Source organism: Protobothrops mucrosquamatus, unplaced genomic scaffold (assembly GCF_001527695.2).
Source record: "Protobothrops mucrosquamatus isolate PMUCROS unplaced genomic scaffold, P.Mucros_1.0 scaffold225, whole genome shotgun sequence".
Classification (NCBI taxonomy): domain Eukaryota; kingdom Metazoa; phylum Chordata; class Lepidosauria; order Squamata; family Viperidae; genus Protobothrops; species Protobothrops mucrosquamatus.
In genome coordinates this window covers 1,187,120-1,211,435 of record NW_015386576.1, presented here as the reverse complement: position 1 = coordinate 1,211,435, position 24,316 = coordinate 1,187,120, and the positions used below count along the sequence as shown (strand labels likewise).

The window sequence follows — 24,316 nt, the reverse complement described above, 5'->3', positions numbered from 1 at the left end:
AAGTGTGTGTGGGGGGGGTGGTTTAACCTATATGCCAATCAATAGAAGATGTCATGTGTATTCACCTTTAAGAAATTGCAAATATATTCCCACTGGGACAAGCTGCTTGTAAGGGTTAGGGCCTGAGATGGTTTCAGTTGACATAAAACTTTGCAACTCATGCCCTGTAGCATGATATGTTTAAAAGGGCCTAACAAAAGGATCATGTTGGAGGATACATGTAGCACTATAGTAGAACATTGTATATCCTGGACACAAACAGAGCTTATGTTATGACTTAGCACATTTGTACATTAACTCAGCCATTGATCTGAAGAAGAGGGATAGTAAGACTGGAAAAGACATCAGAAGTCCAACAACGAGGGAAAAGAAAATAGTGGAGGATAAAACATTACCATTTCCAGCCTTGGGAGAGAGCTTGTAAAATTTTGAGAAATTCACAGTGAGAAAACATGCTACTGGCAGTATGTACTATTAGATACATGTTTTCCCATTACTGTAATCCATGATGGGAAAATCCATAGTTTAAGAAATCATCTTTTCTATTCCAGTCTGAAAGTACAGGGACCTCTCAAAGGTTGAATTTCAATATCCTGGAAAGATAATGAGAGTCAAAAGGTAATGAAGAAATATCTTTCACAAATTAGTTTGAACTAAAAATGCGCACTGGGAGGTGAAAGGTTAAGGTTTTGTCCAAGATCTTAACAGATTAATATTAGTACATAAACATGTGCATATATATGATGATAATAAACCAATGAATAGAGTTAGACATTTCTAAGTTGCTTAGCATGGGATATAGAGGAATATGAATTATTACTATTTATTGAATGCATACTACATTTTCATCACTTTCACTATGATACTCAGAAGTGTAGAAGTGGGCTCATCCATGTAGATGCTGCGAGATAAGTTAGAATGAGAGTTCACTCAATAAATTTTGTCGCTATATTTTAACTCAGCCTTCCCATATCTGGTAGCTACAACTCCAATAACGATCAGTAACTAGTTAATGCAGTCTCATTTGATGGTGCAATCATCTGGCTGAAGGCTATTCTAATCACTAATCTCATGCTGCCTCAACAAATTAGATTTCTCATGTGCCAGTGGACCCAGCCTGATGACCATGTTAATTTATATTCTTCATATCCTTGTGTCAGCAAAGAAGTATGTCAGTGTAGATTTTACCGTCTTCACAGTCTAGCTACAGAATTTAATGCAGTTTAAGGTAGTAATTAGTGGATTCTCTAGCATCCTTATCCCATTCAGCCTGCATTTCCTTTTGGTGTAGGCAAAACTAATTAATTCATTTTTTGTTATATAGTGTGGAATATTGGGGTATTCCACATGGTCTCTCCAATTTCATCTTTTATGTCTCCTGTGCTACACTATGTAATCCAATTCCTTTTTCTTTTTTGCCATAAGACTGTATCCTAGGAGATAGATAATCTTTTGTTCAAAACAAAAATAACCTGTCAATCAGGACAGAGTAGTCTTAACTGCTCCTTCCTGCTTGTTCCCTTCATATGCCACACTAACCATTAACCAGATTATTGATTAATCTCCTGCAACTATTGATCTTGGAAATTGATGTCCTATGGTTAAAAAAAAAAGGGGGGGGGGAATCCAGGCCAACAAATCAACTCTGTACAAGCTAGTTATACAGTCTTAGTTGCAGCCCAAGACCAAATGAAGAAATAAGGCAGTGACCAGATGGGGAAGGGCATATGTACAGCAAGCTTAAGCAGTCAATAGGAACTGGGAGTATTCCGCTCTGATGCAATTGCCAGCCTCATCACTGAAGTATTGCATTGCTCATAAGGCAAAAGCCTACATTAGGGGGGGGGAAAGGAAGAATTTTAATAGATGACTGCAGGCTCTCATAGCACAGGATTGGCAAAACGTGAAGATATCATGAGTACACATCCCTTAAAAACAACCATGCAACTTCAGGCTGTGGTAAATGGGACATGATGTGAGGGTTAGTTCCATGGCTATTTTCTCTCTCTAACATTTGAAAAAAAAAGGGACATTACAGAAAAACACAAGAGGGTTAATAAAATGTTTCAGTTAAGAAGGTGGTTCTGGATATCAGTACTTGATCTTAATTTCCTGGATTCTAGAAATAGCAACTTTGAAAACAAAACAACTTTATAAATGTTGAGGCTTTGCCAGTATTAATTAAACAATAAGTATCCTTGGGTTTTTTTCTGTCACACAGAATTATTCTTTTTATCACCTTGTTTATATCTTCGCTTGTATTGCAGGGTCCTAGAACCAATAGTATACTTGTATACTTGGTATACAGCAGCCTTTTCCAAGCTAACTCTCTTCAGATATTCAGAAATCAGGGAGTTAAGAGAATTAACATTTTTCGTGGAGCATTAACTTGAGGAAGACACATATTTATTTCCATAAACAAAAAAGAGCTAACAAGTTGATAAGCTTGAAAAACGATACAATTTCACAAATCTTACTTAGAATTTTAGGACAGCTTTCCCCAACCTGGTATCTTCCAGATGTGTCAAAATATTCAATTTTCTCCAGGAATCACAGCAGCACATATAAGAACGGTCTCCTCCAATTCTTCTGATTAGCTTATAAGGTTGGCTGAAACATAGCAACTGATTCAATGGAACAGAGCAGATTCCTAGCTGAGGATGGGCAAGTACATGGACCTTCTCAGTCCAATACCTTACCTGCTAGAGCATACTGGATAGTGCCAAGTTTGAGAAAGTTGCTTTACTAATTTAATAGTGTACGGTACAAAGATTTAACAGTGATTTGTTTGACTTTTTTACTAGAATTCAGAGGTCCAATTGGTAAAAACAGTGGCTTGGGAGACTGCAGTGGAGCAAAAGCAAAGAATATACTCAGCCCAGGAATGTATTTACTTCCAAAATAGTATACATCTTTCAGATCATTTGTTTTTCTTCTTGTAAGATGGCTTGATCAAGTATATTCAGAGACAGGGCAGCTTAATACTAGCATGTACTTTCAAGCAAGTGGTATGATAAAAAGCACTTTGTGAGCAACAATTTATCATTTGGAGATAGGAGGTGTAAGGTCATTTTTGAAATCAGAAAAGACAGTGATATTGTTCTATAGTACGCTGTATTTCAGACTACAGCCTGAAATCAATCAGTTAAAAAATCTGAATAGGAAACAGGCTGTTTATACTGAATGATAACTTGTGTGTAGAAAAAATATTCTATGCTTTATTTTCCTATCAGCTCTCATTTCATCTGACGAAAGAGAATTTGCTTTTTAAGTTTCTTTCAAAGAAGAAAAGGATTTCATTGAACTTATCATAGGTTATATTCTACCATTTACTGAAGAGCAGCAACGGCATGGGTGCAAGTATCCTTTCTCCCAATCACCTACAAAATCATCCAGGCTTCCATTAAATGTGAAGGCATATTAGAAAGGCATTGTTTTCATCAGGTCTTCCCTGAGACGCATGGGCTTCACAACGATGGAAAACAATGCAAACAGTAGCACCCCAAGTCTAACAATAAAGAAAGCTTAAAAATGACCTGTGAGAACATTTCCATGCATCCCAAAGCTTTTTTAGAATAAGGTAGGAAAAGAAAATCCTCCCACTCGCATGTAAAGATAATTTTCAGGAAGCATTAATTATAAGTTGCTTTGCTGGGATCTCACAAGTGATGGCCAGTTCTTCAACGGAGGGCTGCCAAGGGTGACGAGTTTCTGCAGAAAGGGACTGGGTTGTAGTTTAGGTATGTCAGGATTAGCCTCAGCATACTTTTGCAGTTTTGTTAGAATCTTAGGCAGCCCAATCTCAGAAGCATAGAACATTGGACCACCCTTATGTCTGGGCCACCCATAACCATTGATATAGATGGTATCAATGGCTTCTGGGCAAGATGCCATTCCTTCAGATAATATTTGGAAACCCTCATTGACAAGTGAATACAAACAACGCTCCAAGATCTCACTGTGGCTAATGGTGCGAGTGGTAATGTTATGAGTATTTCTATAATTTTGAAGGAAATCATGAAGCCAGGGATCAGACTTTGCTATCTTTCCCCCAGGTTTATCATATAGGTACCAGCCCTTTCCAGTTTTCTGACCATATCTCCCATTCTCACATAGGATATCAGGAAGAGGACTATATCGTCCACCATCTCGTTGGCGGGGAAGTGTACCAAGAGGTAAGTTGGCTCCTGTCAGGCCCTGCCCTATTCTAGATTTCCAGCCCACATCAAGCCCAGCAAGATCAGATGCTTTGAAAGGACCCAATTTGAAACCAAATTCCTCCAGAATGTTGTCCATCTCCTCTGGAGAACTGCCCTCTTCTAAAAGGCAATATGTTTGTTCATTATAAGAATTGAATAGCCGGTTCCCAACAAAGCCAAAACAATTTTCTACTAGAACACCACATTTGTCCATAATTTTGGCCAGGTTCATAATTGTGGCAATAGCAGTAGGTGATGTATGCTGCCCGTGAATGATCTCTACTAGCTTCATTACATGTGCTGGTGAAAAGAAATGAGTACCAATGACTTGCTGGGGACGGTTAGTAATAGAAGCAATCTCATCTATATCCAGGCAAGAAGTATTAGTGCCCAAAAAGGCTTCTGGCTTGCAGACTTCTGATAATTTACAGAATATTTCTTTTTTCAGAACCATATCCTCAAATACAGCCTCAATAACTAGATCTACATCTTTTAGTGCACCAAAATCCAGAGTGAAGTGAAATAATTTAGATTCATGGACATTCAGTGTTTTGCCCTTCTGTTGCATTCTTAAAGCTTCGCGCTCTAAACAAGCTTTGATAGCTTTCCTTCCTATTTCAAGATGCTTCTTATCCTTCTCCAGAGCCACAACTGGAATTTTAGCCTTCACCAGAGATACCACAATGCCTTGGCCCATTGTCCCCAAACCTTTTGGATGAAAGAGAGAGAAAAAAGAAGCAATTATTAGAATATTCTGGCCAATGTTTATTAAACTGTAATACTATAGGCAAATTTTTCATTCCTCAGTTAACTCTGATACTAAAGCAGAGACTATTGATACTATACATGTAAGAAAAGTGTATTGTTCTAAGATCTCCAAAGTTTTTAGAACTGCAATATAATCAGAATTTTGATGATATTTGAACATACTACCAAAATGGCAATTTGGGTGATTTTCAAAAATAAAGTTACTGGAATATGATCAATTATAAACCATAAGTACAGATATCCACTTCTATTAATCCTGTTTATCTTTGTCCTTTTTCGGGGTAAGTAGCAGACTTCTAAATCAGGCATCCTCAACCCCCAGGCCGCGGTCCACTACCGGGCTGTAGCCTGTTCCGGATCAGATGTGCGAGCGGCTAGCCGGTGCATGTGTGTGCACAACTCGACTTGTGTGACCGGCAGGCCATGTGCATCTCACACGTACCAGCCCGCTGTTTGCATGGACCAGTTCTCCACTCCCCCCTGCTGGGCCGTTAGCCACAAAGGTTGGGGACCACTGTTCTAAATAATGCATTGCACTGCAGTCTCTCGTTGTTTTTTATTTTCTAAGAAAGTTAATTTAGGGTCCAGAAGAATTCTTAGAAATTCATATTATGAAACAATGTGTAGCTTCTCATTGCATTACAGGTGTTTTTTTTTAATGTAAAAAGTCAAGGGGACAAGAACACTGGCAGGCACCAAGAGCAATACGTTTCTGTAACTACATTGGAGTTGCATGTAAGGAACTTCATCTCCTAGCAAAGACTTTGCTGTTTGTTGAATAAGTCACAATGATTTATTTCACACGAGGACATAAAACTGGTTTTTCCCAAGTTCCAGATCTATAAGCATTAACACCAAAATTCCTAGCCAGCATCACCATTGTAGAGAATTCTGGGAACTGAATTCTGAGTATCTGGAAGGGCCTAAGGCTAAGAAAAGCATCAGCAAAGCTTATACCATAAATTATAATCCAGAAAACTGGGTTTGCAGAACATGCTAAACGAACTGTTTAATAAATTTATATGAAATGTGAATGTAGTTAACAGTCATTTCCACCCATTACTGTAATTTGGTTACAAACAGATTGTACCTGTTTAGGTTTTGCTTAACATAGTGTATGAACTCAGCACTTATGGGTCATTCAACAAACCATGATTTGCATGCAACATGGCTTATTGTGAGGTTTGAGCCCATTCATTTATTGCTGGTTAGAAGTTTTTTTCTTAAATCGTTTTTTCAAAACCCGTGTGGCCTTTTAGAAGAATGTCTTTCTTCCAAAAACTCAGACGCCCCTAAATAGCTGAGAGAGGAATTGTAATTGGGAAAATATAAATGGAGAAAAGGTTGAATCCTGTTTCCCCAGAGCTTAATCCCAGCCTGAATCATTGATTTCCATGGTAACTGTCACATTTTAAAACATGCACACACACATGCCCCTTTTTATGGATCTTCCACATTAAATATAATTTCATCTTTAGTGGGGACAGAAAAGTATTTTCTTTTCTTGAAACAATTTCTTGCCTACTTGAGTGCTGAGAAAAGTATTTATACAGAAGTTTAAATCAAAGAGCCCAGTCCCAGTTCTTAAAAAACCTACAAGCCCTAATGAATATTAATATTAGTACATAGTTAAGTTAAGAACTAGAAATGAAATTTATATTTGGTACACACAACATACAAAGCTTTATGAGCTAATACTAGGTTACTGCATGCTTACTTATTACAAGAAAAGATCAATTTGTTGTGTAGCCAAGCACCAGAAATGTTCATGCAGCAATCAATCTAGCAAAATGTATTTTACCAGTGCCCCAGAAGCTTTTCTGATTCTATTAGCTTGAAGCAATATATCGGGCTTGTATCAACACATAATGATCCATGCTCTTGAGTAATTACAGAAAGCTTATTGTGGACATTTCAGGAGGCCTAAAATATACACAAACCATAATTGTTCAGTCAAAGTACTAATATTTATCTAAGTTCTTTATATACATCTTCTGTTGATAATATGCTAAGAGGCTTCCAAACATGAGTACAGATATGGCTAGACATTAATGTGTATTTATTCTAAAAGATTTGCATGGTCGTCTTTCTTAAAACACAACTCTGAGCAGTTCCTAGATACTTCTACAACATGGCCCCTAGAATTAGTATTAAATTCCTTGTTCCCCAGAAACAAGTTTTAACCAGATTCATAGTCATTCTTGCTGCTGCAGACTTTAAAACATAATGAACAAGAGGCAGTTAGTGCATTTCCAGCTGACCAGTTGACAATGTAAAAAACTAGCAATCACTACGTGCTTCTCCCAGCCATGGTCTGCTTTGTTAAATTATCTCAGTGTTCAAAGTCAATGCACTATAAAACACCAGTCCACTAAGCAAGGCATACATTTTGTATTAAAGTGCTCTTAGCTTGATATAAGGTCCTCTATTAGCTCTACTTCATTCCATATAGTAACCTGCGCTTAGCTTGATATAAGACCCTCTATTGTTACGATAGGTCATCAAGGCAAGGCAGGCCTCTAGAGAGTCCTTTATTGTTATAAGTAAATGTTTCAAGAAACAGCCCTCCAACAACTGATAAGGCTCCATGCTACCTTGCAGGCAGCCACCCTCAGTCCCCCAAACAACAGCCCGTTTATAACAAAGAAAGTCCATAGAGTAGGAGCATGCTTACAGGGCATGGTCCAGGGTCCCAAGTCCAGTCCACTCGGCTAAGTGAGTCCACAAGGCAAACTATAGTCCACAAGGCAAAGTCAAGATACAAGGCAAAAGGCAGTTGTCAAGGCAAGGCAAAAGGCAGTCCTCAAGGCAAGGTGAGTGTAAGCCAAAACAAATAATTGTTCCTGACAAAGACTAACTCCCTACAGCTTCTCCTTAAGTCAATCCCCTCCAGGTGCTCCTTCTCCTGAGTAGCCTCACAGCCCTTCTCTGACCTGCCTATGTTCTGCTCTCCATGTTCTTGGATCAAATGGGGGAGGCAGCTGTTCCACATCAGAGGGGATTTGCTGCCTATCACTACCAATGTCTGTCAGCAGCCAATCCTGTACTGCAGACATGTCAAACTTGCGACGTCACGTGATGTCGCGCAACGTATCAGGCCAGTTTTGCCATTGCCGGCAATAGAGTCGGCGTGGCTTCCGGATGACACATCTGGCCCACGGGCCGGCAGTTTGACACCCCTGCTGTACTGTGTCTGTGAGGGCAAGCAACTCTCCGTTTGGTCGACCACTTTCCCCAAAGCCTGAGGGGCTTAGGACAGCATCGCCCTCAGCCCCTGGCCACTCCAAACATTCTAGAAGAGAAGTGCCAATCCTGTCAGATGGCCTGGTTCCAACTCCTCCTCCTCCTCCTCTGAACCAGGCTCCAATGGGGCCATGACATCTACTAGCTCTGCTTCATTCCACATAGTCACTTGGAAAAATCTGAAATTGTATCTGTGCTTCTTTAAGATAGTATTTCTGCATATTCATCACTAGTGACTTTCCATGAAATTCATAAAGAAGACTCTTCCTTCTGCATGGTAAGGGAAATTAGGCTCATACATATTATGTGTGCATATATGGAGCAAAATAATGACATTCCAAAAATACTGAATTTTAGACTCCACGATACTTCACACAAATGTCAGTTCTCCAATAAGTCATAGCAACTTAAAAAGGGTTCAAGGTTGAAAACAGATTTAATTTGCCACTTTTTAAGCGAAAGGGATATAAATCATGCAGAGAAGCATAATTAAGGCTGCAAAGTTGCAGAGGGAAAGAGACAGATGAAGATTGCTCCCTCAAGGCTGCCTCCTGCTCAGGTGAGCTTCAGAGAGTTCAGCGTGCACATGCTGTAGCAAACCACATCTTGTATATAGCAGTCAGACTGTGCGGTGGAAAGAGTGGGGAGAACAGTGGAAGTATAACATGACTGTCACTCTCTTAAAATCAAAGAGGGCACTACCAAGGACTGGGCTACTTAGGGAAGAGTTTCCCACTGAGTATAAACCAATCAATATGCAGAGCAACAAAGAGCTTTTGAAGAAACCGTACAGTACATCAAAGAGGTTTTTTTTTTTTAATTTTAATGCCTTTATAAAAAATTGATGAGTGCATTATCTTCCTGGGGATAGGCAAGGAGAAATGGAAGCAGTGGATCATTACAATGAAAATTAAAACTTCTTAAAAGGCAAGTGTCAACACAACATTTTGAGATTAATGATTAAATATGTGAATTAAAGGAAGAAAACAATTTTTGAGAGTCTCTTTGCTAACTCCCCCTACAGAGATTCTACCCAGGGTGGCATGAGGGAAAGCAGAACAATCTCTATTCTTGCAGTGACAAAACTGCGTAATAGAAATTACAAATTCTTTCATTGCTGCATATCACTAAAAAAGTTCATTCTTCATCAACTGCTATTTTTTATTTAAAAGCAATAAAATGCAGAAGGGACTTAAGTATGTCACAGACTGCCTTTTGTCCCTTTTCAATTGCGAGATTTAAAAGAAAAGATTTGTTTACAACCCTATTCTGGGTTTGCATGATCCAATGGACACTACAGTAACCAATTACACGTAGCCCAGGATGTTGTGTGCACTAAGTCTGTTTGTTTAGTGTATTGTTTAGTATGTGATCTCAGAAAACTGGATTAGTTGATCCATCTTTAGTTAATTACAATTATTAGTAATGCAAATAGAATCATGGTCTTTCCTCTAACCTGTGTTATGTTTGAGCTTCTGAAGAAAGGAAACTGACTGTAAGAGGAATTAACACTCTAGCTCTGCAATTTATCTATGAAATTAAGCACTGCTTGAAGTGCAAACTAGGTACCTTAAAGTAACTATGTAGTGTTTGCAGTCTTCTTCATGTTTTCTATAGAAAACATTTTCTTTCCCCAACACAAAAACAGTTGAACTTTGAATAATTCAAAGATGCTCACAGTCTTACCTATCACAGCTGCTTTCCGGATTGGTTGAGGAGATGCAGTCTTCCAGGATGCCCCATTGGGCAACATCCATTTTTCTGTAATTCTTTGGGCAAAGAAAGCATATTGCAATGCTTTAGCCTGGCCTGAAGTCAAAAGAAGGAGAAAAAGCTCCCGTTCTTTGGAAATTCCTTTCACGAAGGGCAAGTACACTGAAGCTTCCACAGCTCGAAAGCACATTTCAGGTGAGAGGCATCCTGCAGCCTGTTTCTTCACCTCCACACGTGCATCATGTAGGATGGCTTCCATATTAGGGAGTTTGGGAGTCTGTTTCAGAGAGAGTCTGCGAGGTCCCAATGGCTGACCTAGAGAGGGCAAACAAATCATCTCATAAAACAGGCCAGCTTAGAAATCAGTTTCTTTTTCTCTGTACAAGAAAACCAATAACAATGTAAATGCTTTGTTGCCCATTCTTAAATATATTTAATGCCACTGTATACAGTAGTACATATTGTGATGTGAAGTATGCATGCACAGTGTTGTGATAATGGTATTCAGTGAAATTTACTTTAAGTGGGTGGTTAGGATTGCAGTTTATAGGTAGTCCTTGACTTATAGCTGGTTGCTTAGCGACCATTTGAAGATACAACCAAAACTTCGAAAAAGGTACTTACAACCCATATTCAAGGTTCTGATAGCTGCCCCACTCATGGTCATGTGACTGCATTTCGGATGCTCAGCAAAGGCCTGCATTTATGGCTGTTTGCAGCATCCTGCAGTCACTTGATCACAATTTATGATATATATTTTTCCCGGAAACTGGTGTTTGCTTCCAGTTTCTGGCAAAAACTGCTCATTGCAGACAATGGGTTTGTTTAACTACCTGGGCATTCGCTTAACAACCATATATTCACTTAATGGCCATAGCAAAAAAATGTTGTAAAATTGGGTCAGTCATGTGATGACCCATTTAACAACCAGCAAGAATTACAATTGTAATTTCAGACTCATTTATGGTTGTAAATTAAAAACTATTGTATTGCCTAATGCTATGTTTATTTGGAAATGCAAATAAATGCAATTTAGATGAGCATTAATATAAAGAATTCAATTTGTATAGTAATCTAGTCATCAGTCTGGCCCCCCTAAACCTCTTTTCCTTATCTTCTACCAAAATTAGAGCAATGAAATAAGTTGCTCTTCAAAGAATCCTGAGAGTTGCTGAGCATTTTTAATTATAAAAATGATTTAATGGTATTTCTTCCACAGAAAGAGTATTTCAGAAAATATAGCAATTTAAATTTAAAAGAATTGTAACTTTCATGTTTGCTGAGAACTTTAAAACATTATTTCAACAGAGACTGCCTTTTGTATAAAAGGGAAAATAGCATAAACAAAACTATTTCATATATTTTAATTATCTTGAAATTTAAACCATAGTTAATAAATATTAAGACAATATAATAAATTATAGTCCTGGATCAGTTTGGAAAAAAATATTAATGTACTTATGTTCTATAGAACAAGAGTCCCTGAAAGATATGCATTTCTGGAAAGGTTTTAAATATTTTTCCTGGAGTTTTCCTATTTTTGACTTCAAACAAGATGTTCAGAAAAAAAAGGTTTCTTATATGATTTGAAGAATCATAAAACTTATGGGATGTAAATTACAATCCATGTCTATTTGTAGAAACCAAATGGCAGGTAACCATTTTGTAGACTATGGTAACTAGGTAGATAAATCATATTTCCCTATCTCCTCACTCCTAAAGCACCATTGGTAAAGACAGTAAAACTATGGTAATGCCAGCAAAATGTGCCTTTCTAGAAAACTGTCTTAGACGTGGTAACATTTCTGTATAAAGACCATGCACCAGCTTGTTGTGACCCTGTGATATCAGATATATTTAACGGCTGAACTGATTTATTTTTGGTCCATCTGCAGGGCATTTGAAACTGTTTTTCCCCATTAACAGGAACACTTGTGTCGCCCTGCAGCCTTGTCCTTGCAATTTCTCTCTTCTAAAGGAAGAGGCAGCTTGAAACATTTTCCCTTGCTCCTATGGGAATCTCTGTGAGCTTATTTTATTTTATTTTATTTTTGTATGCAAGACAAAAGCATACAAGATGAAATAAGAATATGGATGGTGTGTGGGCAAGCAATTTACAGTATTTTATTACTTTTTCATATGGAATAGTGATGAGTGGACGCTTCTGGTGAGGCAGTGTATTCCTCATGGCTGGCATGTTTGGAGATAATTGCTGATTATCTGCAAACAGCTTTTATAAAATGAAAATAGTATTGATATGAAAATTGCTACCGTAATAAAGGTAAGACTTGAAGCATTCCTGGCTTGGTTTACGCACAGAATTCATAAACTGACAGGATTATTTTTTGTTATGTTCCTCTCTTCTATCAAGAAGTCTAGAATAGCTATAGTATTAATATGAAGCTAGCCATTGTCCAGATTGTATTTAATAATGGCACAGTAGTTGCCTTCCTGGAACTTAAATAAGCTGCCATTTATTGTTTCCATGAACACTGAGAATGATGACAGAAAGCGACATTATTTTTCAAAGTTTGGTGCCATCATGTGGACAAACTGCAGAGTGTGCTGAGAAAAGCAACTGATGCAAAACATTATCCACCCAAGTCAAACATTTTTTGTTTGTTCACACTAGATTTAATTGAATTAAAAATAATATTTCCTGAAATACAAGTTGCATTTGAGACATCTGTATCTCCATGCATGTACGTAAGTGAATCCCTAGGGCAACCCAATATGTATTTTTGAGAAGAAATGCCAACTGACTAAAACCTAGTAAATATAGATAGAATCATCACTTCAGTGTGTTTACAAGCTAACTGGTTAAATGTGGAAGCCTGTGTGTATGAAGTATATATCATTAATCACTGTCTTCTTCAGAGAAACAGTGAAAAATATGGCAATTTATAGGTATGTGGGAAAATACAGTTTCTAGATCTAGCTTATTTTCTTGATACTTAAGAAAAACATGTTGACGAAACCAGTGCTTTGTTATTCAAAAGACCAGGGAATCAATACCACAAGAACATTAAAGCTAATTTTATAAAAAATGGCTATAATAACAGAGTCTTGCAAGTCTGATTGAGCTGTATCTCTTCCCCTTTCTCATAGTTCAATGAATTGGGGAGGCTGACCACTTCTGAATATGCTCTTCCAGACTTAAAAAATGCTACATCCCCTTGGACTTCGGCAAAGATCCTGCAAACTAATGTCAAGGTTATCTTCCTTACTATCCACATTTATAAAACACATAGTCCTCAGCTTACAACCACAACTGAGCCCCAAATTTCTGTTGCTAAGTGAGACAGCTGTTAATTGAATTTTGTTTCATTTTATGACCTTTCTTGCCCATATTTATTAAGAGAATTACTGCAGTTGTTAAGTTAATAACACGTTTGTTACTAATCCGGCTTCCCCATTCACTTTGCTTGTCAGAAGGTCACAAGATGTGATTACATGACTCTGAGACACTGCAATCATCATAAATATGAACCGGTTACCAAGCGTCCAAATTTTTTATCACATGATTATGGGATTGCTGCAGCGGTCGTAAGTGTGAAAAATGGTGGAAAAGAAAAACATTTTAAAATGGTCATTTCCTACTTTGTAGAAGTAGTATTTGTGAATGCTATTATAAAATGATTGCTTATTCGCAAAGTGGATGCCATGACAAATATAGTGAATTATAAAAGATCAATTTATCAAAAAGCTATTAGACATTGCCAACAAATGATAGTGAGAGAGAGAGACAGAGAGACAGAGACACAGATTATAAATCTGATTTTCAGTTATAACGTATCTGGCTATTTTTAACTTTTCCCTGCTTGATCCCCAACTCCTAAAGAAATACACTACAATTTTTAATTAAAAAAACCTTGTACCAACCAATGGTAACATCAGCTAAATAATTCTTTCCACTGGTTGGTATTTTCTTCTGGGAATTTGTTGTATTACATTTTGCCTGGTACAACTGAATGTTCTTACCTGATACTCTTTGTGCTAACTTTATAGCTGCTTCAACTGTATTTTCTTCAACAATCTCATCTAAAATCCCCAGTTTCAGTGCTTCAGTAGCTGGCACATGTTTACCTGGCAAATAGAAATATGACTTTTTCATTTAGGGTTCACTTAAATTCCACCTGCTCCTTGGGAGTTTCAAGGTGTGTTATTAGTAGACTACTTTAAGCACACTAGACCAAGGGTCTCCAAACTTGGCAACTTTAAGACGTGTGAACTTTAACTCCCAGAATTCCTCAGCTAGCCATGAGAAATTCTGGGAGTTGAAGTCCACAACTCTTAAAGTTGACAAGTTTGGAGCCTCCAGCATTAAACAAAATTGGTAAATCTTTGACTCCACAGTCATGTGTTAGAACAGCATATTAAAATAATAGAGAAAGAGAAATCCAATAACATCATAAGCACAAAGGGAATACTATCTACTAAACTGTAAGGCACAAGTGGGCCAGATATTCTACAGCAGGGGTGTCAAACTGCTGGCCTGTGGGCTGGATGTGTCACAAGGAAACCGCGCCTACCCCATTGCCGGCAATGGGGAAAAAGCTCCGATACGTCGTGCGACGTCACATGATGTCGCGAGTTTGACATGTCTGTTCTACAGGTACCTTCTGTCCCACAGCAACCACCTAGAGAATAAGGATGCTTGTCAGCTCATTATTGGGCTGCTGTGCTGAAACATTCGAATTGATAACTACATGATGAAATTATAACTAACAAATCAGCAGGGATCAGGTGACAGTAAAGACAAATACAAGCCTATAAATAATTGGCTCTGGCCTAGGTTCTCGGTTATCAATGTCATTCAGGGATTAACTAAGTGGCTTTCTGATTGTTCATACCTATTTAACATCATGCTGAATGTCAAATCACAAAACTGATGTTCTTGAGCTGAATGGCACAAACAAGCTGTCACTGATATTTTAGCAAAACACAAACTTTTAATTTATATCTTTTTTAAAATAAAAATTATAATCAATATAAGGCCAAAGCAGTACTAAAGTTTTAAAAATAACATCCAAGAAATTCACTGCTTCACCCAGGTTTTGTTGACTACATAATAAGTCCAGCAATGAGACAGAATACAATGATGTTGTGACAGAACAGTGCTAAATCTAGAAACATTCAGAAATCATGTATTTGCATGAGATTCACAGTCTCATTCAAAATAAAGCTGAAAGCCAAACCTAGGTTGGAATAACAGAACTCCCCAAAATATATTTTTCAGTCTTCTCTGTAGGATTGTAAGTAAAAGTGATATTCTTAAAAGTAAGCTGAAATTCCTCTATCAACACACTCATTTTCAGGTATACATCTTAGTGAAAAGTCCATCTAAAGTGCTGCTAATTTATCAGATCTTTTTTAGCTGCTACCTAAGATTTGTTAGCTAACATTTCAGATGATAAATCTAACAAACTCAGAAAGTTTAAAGCATGTTTTACTGTAGTCATACTGTCCTATATTTCTGGCAGGCATATTTGGTATTACATAAAAACTGCAACATATGCAAATATGCCATATATTATTTGCAGACAACACATGTGTATTCACAAATGAAAGAATTTACCTGTGATGATCATATCAAGTGCAGCTGGTACCCCAATCAATCGTGGAAGCCGTTGAGTCCCACCAGCTGCAGGAAGTAAACCTATTTTGACTTCTGGCAAACCAACTTGAGCCTGAAGTGAGGATGAAATATTTGTAAATATTTACAATATATAAAACATATAGCATCTTCTCCTCTAACTTTTTTTTAATAAAAAAACTGCTCTATGTAAGCCTATATGTGGATATATATGTATAATGTAAGAAAAGATCAACCGATCTGGGGAAAAGTTATATTTCAAAATCCTTTTCTATACTTAAAATTATACATTATGGTTGGTGTATCATCATGCAAACTTTGATTCCTGGATCAGTAACACAATCTTACTTATCTAAGTGGATTTCTCTGTAAAATAATTTTATTAAATTTTACAAAGCATAAGCATAAAAATAACTTAAACTAACAATCAAAAAATGATAAATAATAAAAAGAGACTAGAGATAGAAGTGTGAAAAGGTATAAAGAAAGGAAAATCCAAATATATCCAAAGAATGACTTCTGACTTCGTCCTCCAAGGATATAAAGAATGCTTACATTTGACTCTTCGTTTAAGAGTAGACTATAATGTCTGTTTCCCCCCCAAAGAAAAGGAGAAAAATAATTTCCCATTTTTAAATTTTAATAATTATCAAATCCATGTGTCAAATTTGTTTTTTTCCATCTCCTGCAAAATTTCCACAAAAGACTTTCAACTGTAGGTGAATTCCTTCAATGATTCCAGCTTTGTCACCTTTATTAACCGTTCCTCTACTGAGTGTATCGTAGGCCTTTCCAACACTGAGCATACAAAAGGCATACTGCTATTATCATATATAACAACAAAACACTGTGATTTTTCCACTGGTTTATCCATAAAATCTAACAAAATTTCCAGTCTAAATTGTACATAATTGTTCAAAATTTGTTGAATTACATTACTCATTTCCATCCAATATTATTTAACTCTTTTACAAATCTATCAAAGGTGATAAAGGATTCCTATTTAAATCTTACAATGGGGTTCTCTCATTAAACTAGTATCAGTGGGTTTCCTCATTAAACTAAGCCAGTGGTGGCGAACCTATGGCACGGGTGCCAGAGGCGGGACTCAGAGCCCTCTCTGTGGGCACGTGCGCCGTCGCCCCAGTCCTAGGCCTTCAGCTGGTTTTTATAAAACCTTTTCACTTTAGGCCTCCGCCGCTGTGTGCAAAAAAAAAAAAAAAAAGGTTCAGTCAGTCAATTTCAACTTTTCGCGGGGAAAAAAAAGATCTTGCAAAGTTGGAATTGATTGATTGAACTTTTTAATCCCACCCAGTCTGCCGTTACCACCGCAGCCACACCCACCCAATGGGCCATGCCCACCCAATGGGCCACACCCAGCCAATGGGCCACACCCACCCGGCACTCGATGATGCATAAGTGGGTTTTGGGTTGCAGTTTGGGCACTCAGTCTCTAAAAGGTTCGCCATCACTGAACTAAGCTATAATGTAATGAAATGTGAACCACTGTTTATGACTCATGAAATTTCAGAAATGACTGAACAATTGAAAAGCACAAATAATTTCTCTGCAATATTGACAAAACAAATCACCAATAGTAAAACTAACACAAGGCCTTATTATTTTTCCATACTTAATGATGGAGATTATTATAGCCAATTTCAAGCTATACATCTAAATGTATCTCAATGTATAACTTGATTATGTATACCTGAACTGGTTTTTCTTTCTCAGGAATAAATCTATTACCTTTTTATTTAATTCATTTAATTACCTTTTTATTTAATTTATGATTTAAATCTTAAGTCTTGGGGGTCCAAGGCCATGGCCACAAAGGTATTTAAATGGGGTCCATGGTGAAGAAAAGGTTGAGGACCATTGCTCTGTACTACAGGTAGTCTTCAACTTACAACCATTTGTTTAACAACAGGTCAGAATTATGACAGTGCTGAAAAAAATGACTTAAGATCTGTCCTTGAAGTTACAACTGTATAACTGCTGTTAAGAGATTCCTATAAAGGCTTCACCATGTAACTATTTATAGACTTGTTCCAGCTATATTGAGCATTTTTAATTCCTCATAGTTTTAACAGGAGAATATGGTACATACTTATATCTCCTGTTCATGAAACTGGAATTTAAGAGGTCTTATCTTTGACTGGAACAATTCCCTAAAAGAGAGTGTGCCTCACAATATTAGTATCCCCATTTCTCTTGTATTCTTTTTCCTACAAGAATCCTTGTTTAGTGATCACAATTGGAACTGACACCTCAGTCGTTAAGCAAAGTAGGTACTGAGTGAAACAGTGACTGGGCTTATGATCTTACTTACTTAAAGCTTTCCTTTGCTTTACAGAGCTGTGAAGGACATAAATGCAAGAATTGATCATAAAGTACTTTTTCAGCACTGTTGTAACTGCAAATGGTAGCTAAATGAGGCAGTTGCTAAATTAGGACTACCTCTGTTGTTCTATAATAAGTACCCACTGCCTTGATTACATACTATTCATTTTATAAGTTCTTTTTTGATTCCATTGGAGTTATTAATCTTATTGAAATAGCATCTACACAGTAAACCACAATGATACCATGCACACTATGGCACAATCTTGCAAATACCACATAAAGTAATTGCAACACGAAGTATCATTCCCCTGCCTCCAGTGTCCATAATCTTCTGTTTCTTCATATATTAGTATGCTGGGATTGATATCTTTACATTTTTAATAGAACATTTGATAATTCATAGGTACTTGGTTGGGAAGGATACATAGATATCAGGGGGTCCTAGCTGGGGTATAGGTTGGAAATGATATTTTAAAGACATCTTGCCTTCATGTTTGCAATCCTATAATGACAGCCCAGTGCCAACTCCAGGCCTCCTCCGAAAGCTATGCCTTCAATAGCAGCCACAAATGGTTTTTCACTCTTCTCTATAAAAGCAACTACAGATTCTAAACTTAGCATATCTCCTGGATTACTAATGGAAAATCCTCTGATATCAGCACCTAAAAAAAAATGAACAAAATTCTGAGAATCCATGATTGCTTCAAGTAACCACCTCATTAAAGACTTGTGCTAATTAGTACAGAACCAAAATGTACTGTAGATTGACATACTTCAAATGGGGAAGGTAATCGTGATACAAGATTTTGCTTAGTTAATTTCTGTACAACTCAACTCAATTCAAATATAAAAATAAAACACTTCAGTAATGTACAATATATGTCATTTTTTTGCAGTGCGAAAAAGTGGGATTTTGAGAAAGAATGTGGGAAGGCTGAGAATGGGAATGAAAATTGACTTAAAAATGAGGAAATAAAGGGTGAGCTTTTTGTAGATAGCAACTCAGCCAACGTAAGAAGAAATCTGAGAAGTATTTTGAGTAATTGAAAGAGATGTTGCCTTAAATTATTCATGATAAATGTGGCTAAGAAATTCTTCTGATAGTTTCCAAGATTCTGTATTTACCAAAGATTGACATTAGAATACCTTACTGAAATCTATGTAGTTCTTGCATTTGGGATCTTGTATAGTTAATCAACATTTTTACCCGATAAATTTATGAATGTAGCTACTGAACAAGGAAAATCCAAGATAACTATATATAAGATTCAAAATAATGTTTAACAAGGCTTTTTTTTAAAAAAAAGAGAGAGCAGAGATATAAATTCTACAAGAATAAATAATGAAGAGAGCAAACATAGACTCTGATCTGGTACATCATGGTAGAGGTGGAGATATGGGGCAGTTGAATGATGAAAGTATGGGTGGAATGAACCACATTTCCCAACTCTGAAGGGAAACAAACTGAAATATTTAATACTGTATATCTATAATCAACAGAGGATACTATTGTCCAGTGTAAATGTAAAGCAGAGAAGAAAATGGAAATGTCTAAATATATGAATTAAAAATTCAGCTAAGTGCTATAGGATGATGAGATTCTGATCCATTGGGGGAAAAATCCCAAATGACCTAATCTATAAACCATGACCTTATTAGTTGGGCTGTTTACTCTTAGCTTGGTTGGCAGTTCCTTGAGTGGGAAATTGTTTACTTCTGGACTGTTGGTCTCATGTTAATCTTGATGTTAATCTATGTTCATCTGGGTGTTTATTGCTGATGGGAAGGTATTCTGGTCTTTTTGTTCATCCATTGGTTATCAGAATGAACAAAGATGGAAGCTATATTAAGGCAGCACATATTATACTGTGAAAGTGAGCATCACACTAGTCCACATTGGAGCCAGTGGGCAAGTTGTGGTTTTGATGGGAGAATATTTCAGATGCTTCTGAGGACAGGATATTACGAAGCAAAAACAGCATGAAGGCAAAGAAAAATGTATAGCGATATAAAATTGATAATAACAGAATTTCTACAAGTGCAATTACTGGAAATAGGAATTTTAAGGTGTAGATAGTAACATATTTGGAAACAAAATATGATACAGAATTTCTTGGAATCTTTCAAAATCCTTCCCTCAGCAATTTTTGAAGAAACATATGAATTCATATTTACTTGGATGATTTACCCTAACCTATTTACTTGCAGACATTGTACAAAATTGAATTGAATCAAAGGTTCTTACCTGCACTGAATTTCCCATTTGCTCCACAAATCACAACAGCTTTCACAGTGGGGTCAACGTTTGCACGATTTACTTCTTGTTTTAAAGCCCGTAATGTCACAGCACTAAAATAAAACAGTCATTTACAGTGTAAGAAAAAAGATACAGCTGCCCAAGTGTCAATATAAAAGAAAGAATTCTTCAAGTAATAGTTCAAATAGGTTGAGGTACAAGACAAAATCTTGACAATTTACTTCAATAACAATAATCTACTTGAAAGGTTAATCAGTGTCCATAAAACAGATTCATTCAGAACTAATACCGTAGTTTGACAGCTCTTTAAAAATGACTTAATAGATCCAGGTTAAAACAAATCTGGACAATTAGACTTCAGCAAAGGAATAAAGCAAACAATAATTTCTTGCTGCCATTTAGTGGTTATCCAGATTTTTGAAATGTAGCTCTAATAAGTATAATTTTCATCTTTGGTTCATGAGCTCTCACTTCATGTACACTATCAGTACAATGGCCTCTTATACTGATAGTCATAATATGGTAATATATTTATTTCCAATGGTTAGAATTCCATAATATTTATATATTTGTCATTTTCTATTTACTTCACTTATCGAGGTCAAGATCTACTGCAATGTATTCTTTAATATATATTGCAACATCAAAAACTATAACAATTGTTTTATTTATCTCTCCCTGCCCCTGTTTCAAACCTATCCCTGCATTCTTATACCATCTTTCTTCTGTGTAGCTTAGACTTCTCTTTGCCTTTTGCTAAAAATTGTGTTCTTAAAATAATTCATAAATCTGACACATTGTTAATACACGAAGATTGAGAAGATTAAAATTGCCACTAGAGGTAGCTATAACACTAGCAAGAATTTATCGTATATTAAGTAAAGAATTGAATGATTTTTTTTATCATTTCCAGGATTAATGGAAATTGAAGGTAATCTAATAATCCAGGTATTTGATGCATGAAAGATACGTGTATTGTTCATCACATGTTGCAATGCCAATTTTCATCCAGTCCACAATAAGTTTGATACCAACTTCATTTAATTATTTTGTAATTTAAAACAAAACAAAATAAAAATGCCAATCACTGTAAAGATTGGGACATCAGTTATTATGAAATTTTGACAAGTTTTAATATACTACTGGTATATATGTCATCTGACTCTAGACTAATAGGTAATTAACATAGTATGTATGATTGATGCCATATTTTGCTCAGAGAATTGTATCATATAAACATGTTCCTGCAATAATAAAAAGTGAACACCTTAACTGAAATTGTTCACACCCTATAACAGTAGTGGCGAACCTATGGCATGCATGTCAGAGGTGGCACTCGGAGCCCTCTCTGTGGGCATGTGTGCTGTTGCCCCAGCCCCGCCTCCCTCCGTAGCCCCCTCCTCATCAGCAGCCTGCCTGGAGGAGAGCCGCCCAGGCATAGCCCACGCGGAGCAGCGCAGCCAAGCACATGGCAGCAAGGCATCAGGGACAAGACTCCGCCCTCATACCCCACCACGTGCAGATGATGCTGCGGAGTGTGGGCGGATGGCGTGGCCACCATGGTGCTGCAAGGCTGCCTGGGTGATCTGTGGTGAGTGGCCCTGCGGGCGGGCGAAGCAGGAGGCGGGCTGGGGGGGCGGGCCAGTTTTTGGGCACTCGGTCTCTAAAAGGTTTGCCATCACTGCCGTATAAAGTATTTAATTTACTATATTTAATTTATACTTAAATTATACTTTAATTCATTAATTCATATTTAAAAATCACAAATATTATTATTATTATTATTATTATTATTAATAATAATAATAATAATAATAATAATAATAATAATAATAATAATAATAATAATAATAATTTAGTATGACATATTAGAATGTCTGGCATATAATAGGGCATCTTCATATCATAAACAAAATGCAAAATCTGGAATACATGCTACAAATGTTTTATTAAGGTTGAAAAATAAAAACAGTTAATTTAGTAATACATAGTAACTGAGCATTGCATAATGGGATTACTGATCTGAGTCAGCTGAATAGAATCCAAAGTCCTGAAAACACCAAGGTTTATATATTAACCAGAACTCTTTCCATGATATTTTCCCCCTGCATAATCATTATTGTGCCAACATTACTGTATATTCTGAAAGTGGAATTTATATAATTTACTTCATTTTTAAATATAATTATTTTCCACATTTTACTGTATCAAGAAAAATTGAAAGTACAATAATATTCGTTTTAAAATTTATCTTTAATTTAGGTATACCAATGAACTGAATTTATTGTTTTTGCTACTTAAGCAGTAGAATATCAACAGTTGATAAGTCCATTGGAACTGGGCAAAATAAAATTTCATTTTTGCATAACTATTGGATCACATTCTACATTTAAACCAAGTAATATACAAAATTTTCTTAAAATAAAAATATACAGTATAATATAATCAGATATGTCTCACAAGATGTTATTATGTAAGAATGAACTAATAGTATGCTTTAAAAGCTTCTTTATACTTTGAATTATATGGTCTACATTTTGGTGACAGGGTTCCACTAAATTCAGTGGGGCTCACTCTTACTTCTGAGGTTGTGCATAGAGTGCTGGATCTGTAATTTTATGCGTGGTAGCACTAAAATAACTACCTAACCATGGGAAGTGACTGAGCACTAAATAATAGCACTAATCTCTAATCCTAATAGAATTTTAAGAAACAATTTTCAGAAAAAAATGAAATAAAATAAAAGGCAATTGAATAGATACAGGATTAAAAAAAATTATAACTTCTAAGTAGGAACTGTTGGAGATTAGCACTTTTTTACATATTCACAGGTAAAATCCATGGAATGATTGCTGTCCTGGTCTAGTTAGAGTTTAGTTTTGGATCATTAGCTGATTAATAATGAATAAACTTGGACTAAAGTATTTTTTTCTTGGCATCTAAACTGGCTCAAATTGGTTGTATTCTCATAGGGGGTTGAAGAATCTTAAGTAGGTGGGCCATAATATATACTGTTTTCAATGTTGATGCCCTATTTAAAGTTCAAACTCACTGTGCAAAAAATGAATTTCCATATTGCCCAACTCTGACTTAGTTAAACATCAGTTTTGCTATTGTGGAAATAGGGAGCCCATGTGATGACTGTGTAGGATGTGAAACTTTGATGCTTTTTCCCACGGTCTTATATTTCTTTGTTTTTTGTTATATTTCTTTGTTTGTTCTAGATTCTTCAGAGAAAAACCCAGACTTGGTTTAAGAATTTACTGACAGGTGGTATATTTGCATTCCAGTACACTTTTCCTCCTCAAATCCAGTGTGCAGCATAGTTTGAATGATTAGTACTTGGATGTTAGTCCGAAACAAACAAACAAACAAACAAAAATACCTGGGCTATAGGCTAGAGAAAAAGCAAACATTTCTGCCCTGTGGCCAAGTAATTTACACTATTGTATCAATATAATCACCAGGAACCAAGCTTGACTGAAAGAAACTTAACAAAAAGATAATAGACCAGCAATAAAGTTGGTTCCTATGCATTTTTCATGGAATAAATCTAACTGAATCCAAATATGCAAGTTTACTAGTTACCTGAACAACATTCCTTTGCATACGTTTATCAAATATAAGCAAATTCAGTGGCACATAGCACTATTGGTTCATTGGGGAAACACTGAAAATCCATCCAACTGGGATGATACTTAATTAAGATCCATCAAATTAACCCAAAGGGGTGTACAAGGTTTCACTTTTTCGAGAACTTTTCATGGACACGATTATTCACTTCCGACTAAACAGGTATGGGACTATGCTGGTAACTTTTCCAGTCTTTCCCCATAATTACCTGATTGTATTGAGCGGAGGATTACATAGTCGAATCACTGACACTTCAGGAGCTCCCCGCACGTATTCAGCCATAATTTTCGAGAGATCGTTGCCGAACAGCAGGACAACAAATGCTGGAAATTTATTCGGGCAATAAGCAGGGGAGGGGGGCCGAGCCTGTGAAAGCAAGAACCTGACAAGTGGGCGTTTGCCGTTTTACAAGTGCGCGCGCATTAAGAGGGAGGTTCCGACTGGAGCAGGAAATCCAGACAGAAGGCAGTGCATGCTTAAAGCAATCCAAATTCTGTAGAGTCGACTTAACGCTGAAATTATTTTGATTTAAATTAGGGCGGTCAGCATGGTTTTACACCG

The 24,316-nt window shown here is 36.6% G+C and overlaps 1 protein-coding gene across 1 annotated transcript; it reads right to left on the bottom strand.

Moving 5' to 3' along the window:
* Window positions 1-2,383: 2,383 nt before the first annotated feature.
* On the bottom strand, window positions 2,384-24,136 carry EHHADH (enoyl-CoA hydratase and 3-hydroxyacyl CoA dehydrogenase). The gene is made up of 7 exons (XM_015814152.1): window positions 23,964-24,136; window positions 20,111-20,214; window positions 18,352-18,527; window positions 15,502-15,613; window positions 13,905-14,009; window positions 9,897-10,238; window positions 2,384-4,907 (listed from the first exon to the last, which is right to left on the bottom strand). Exons 1-7 carry the CDS (start codon window positions 24,035-24,037, stop codon window positions 3,637-3,639), a joined length of 2,184 nt encoding a protein of 727 aa, XP_015669638.1. The 5' UTR covers window positions 24,038-24,136; the 3' UTR covers window positions 2,384-3,636.
* Window positions 24,137-24,316: the final 180 nt, after the last annotated feature.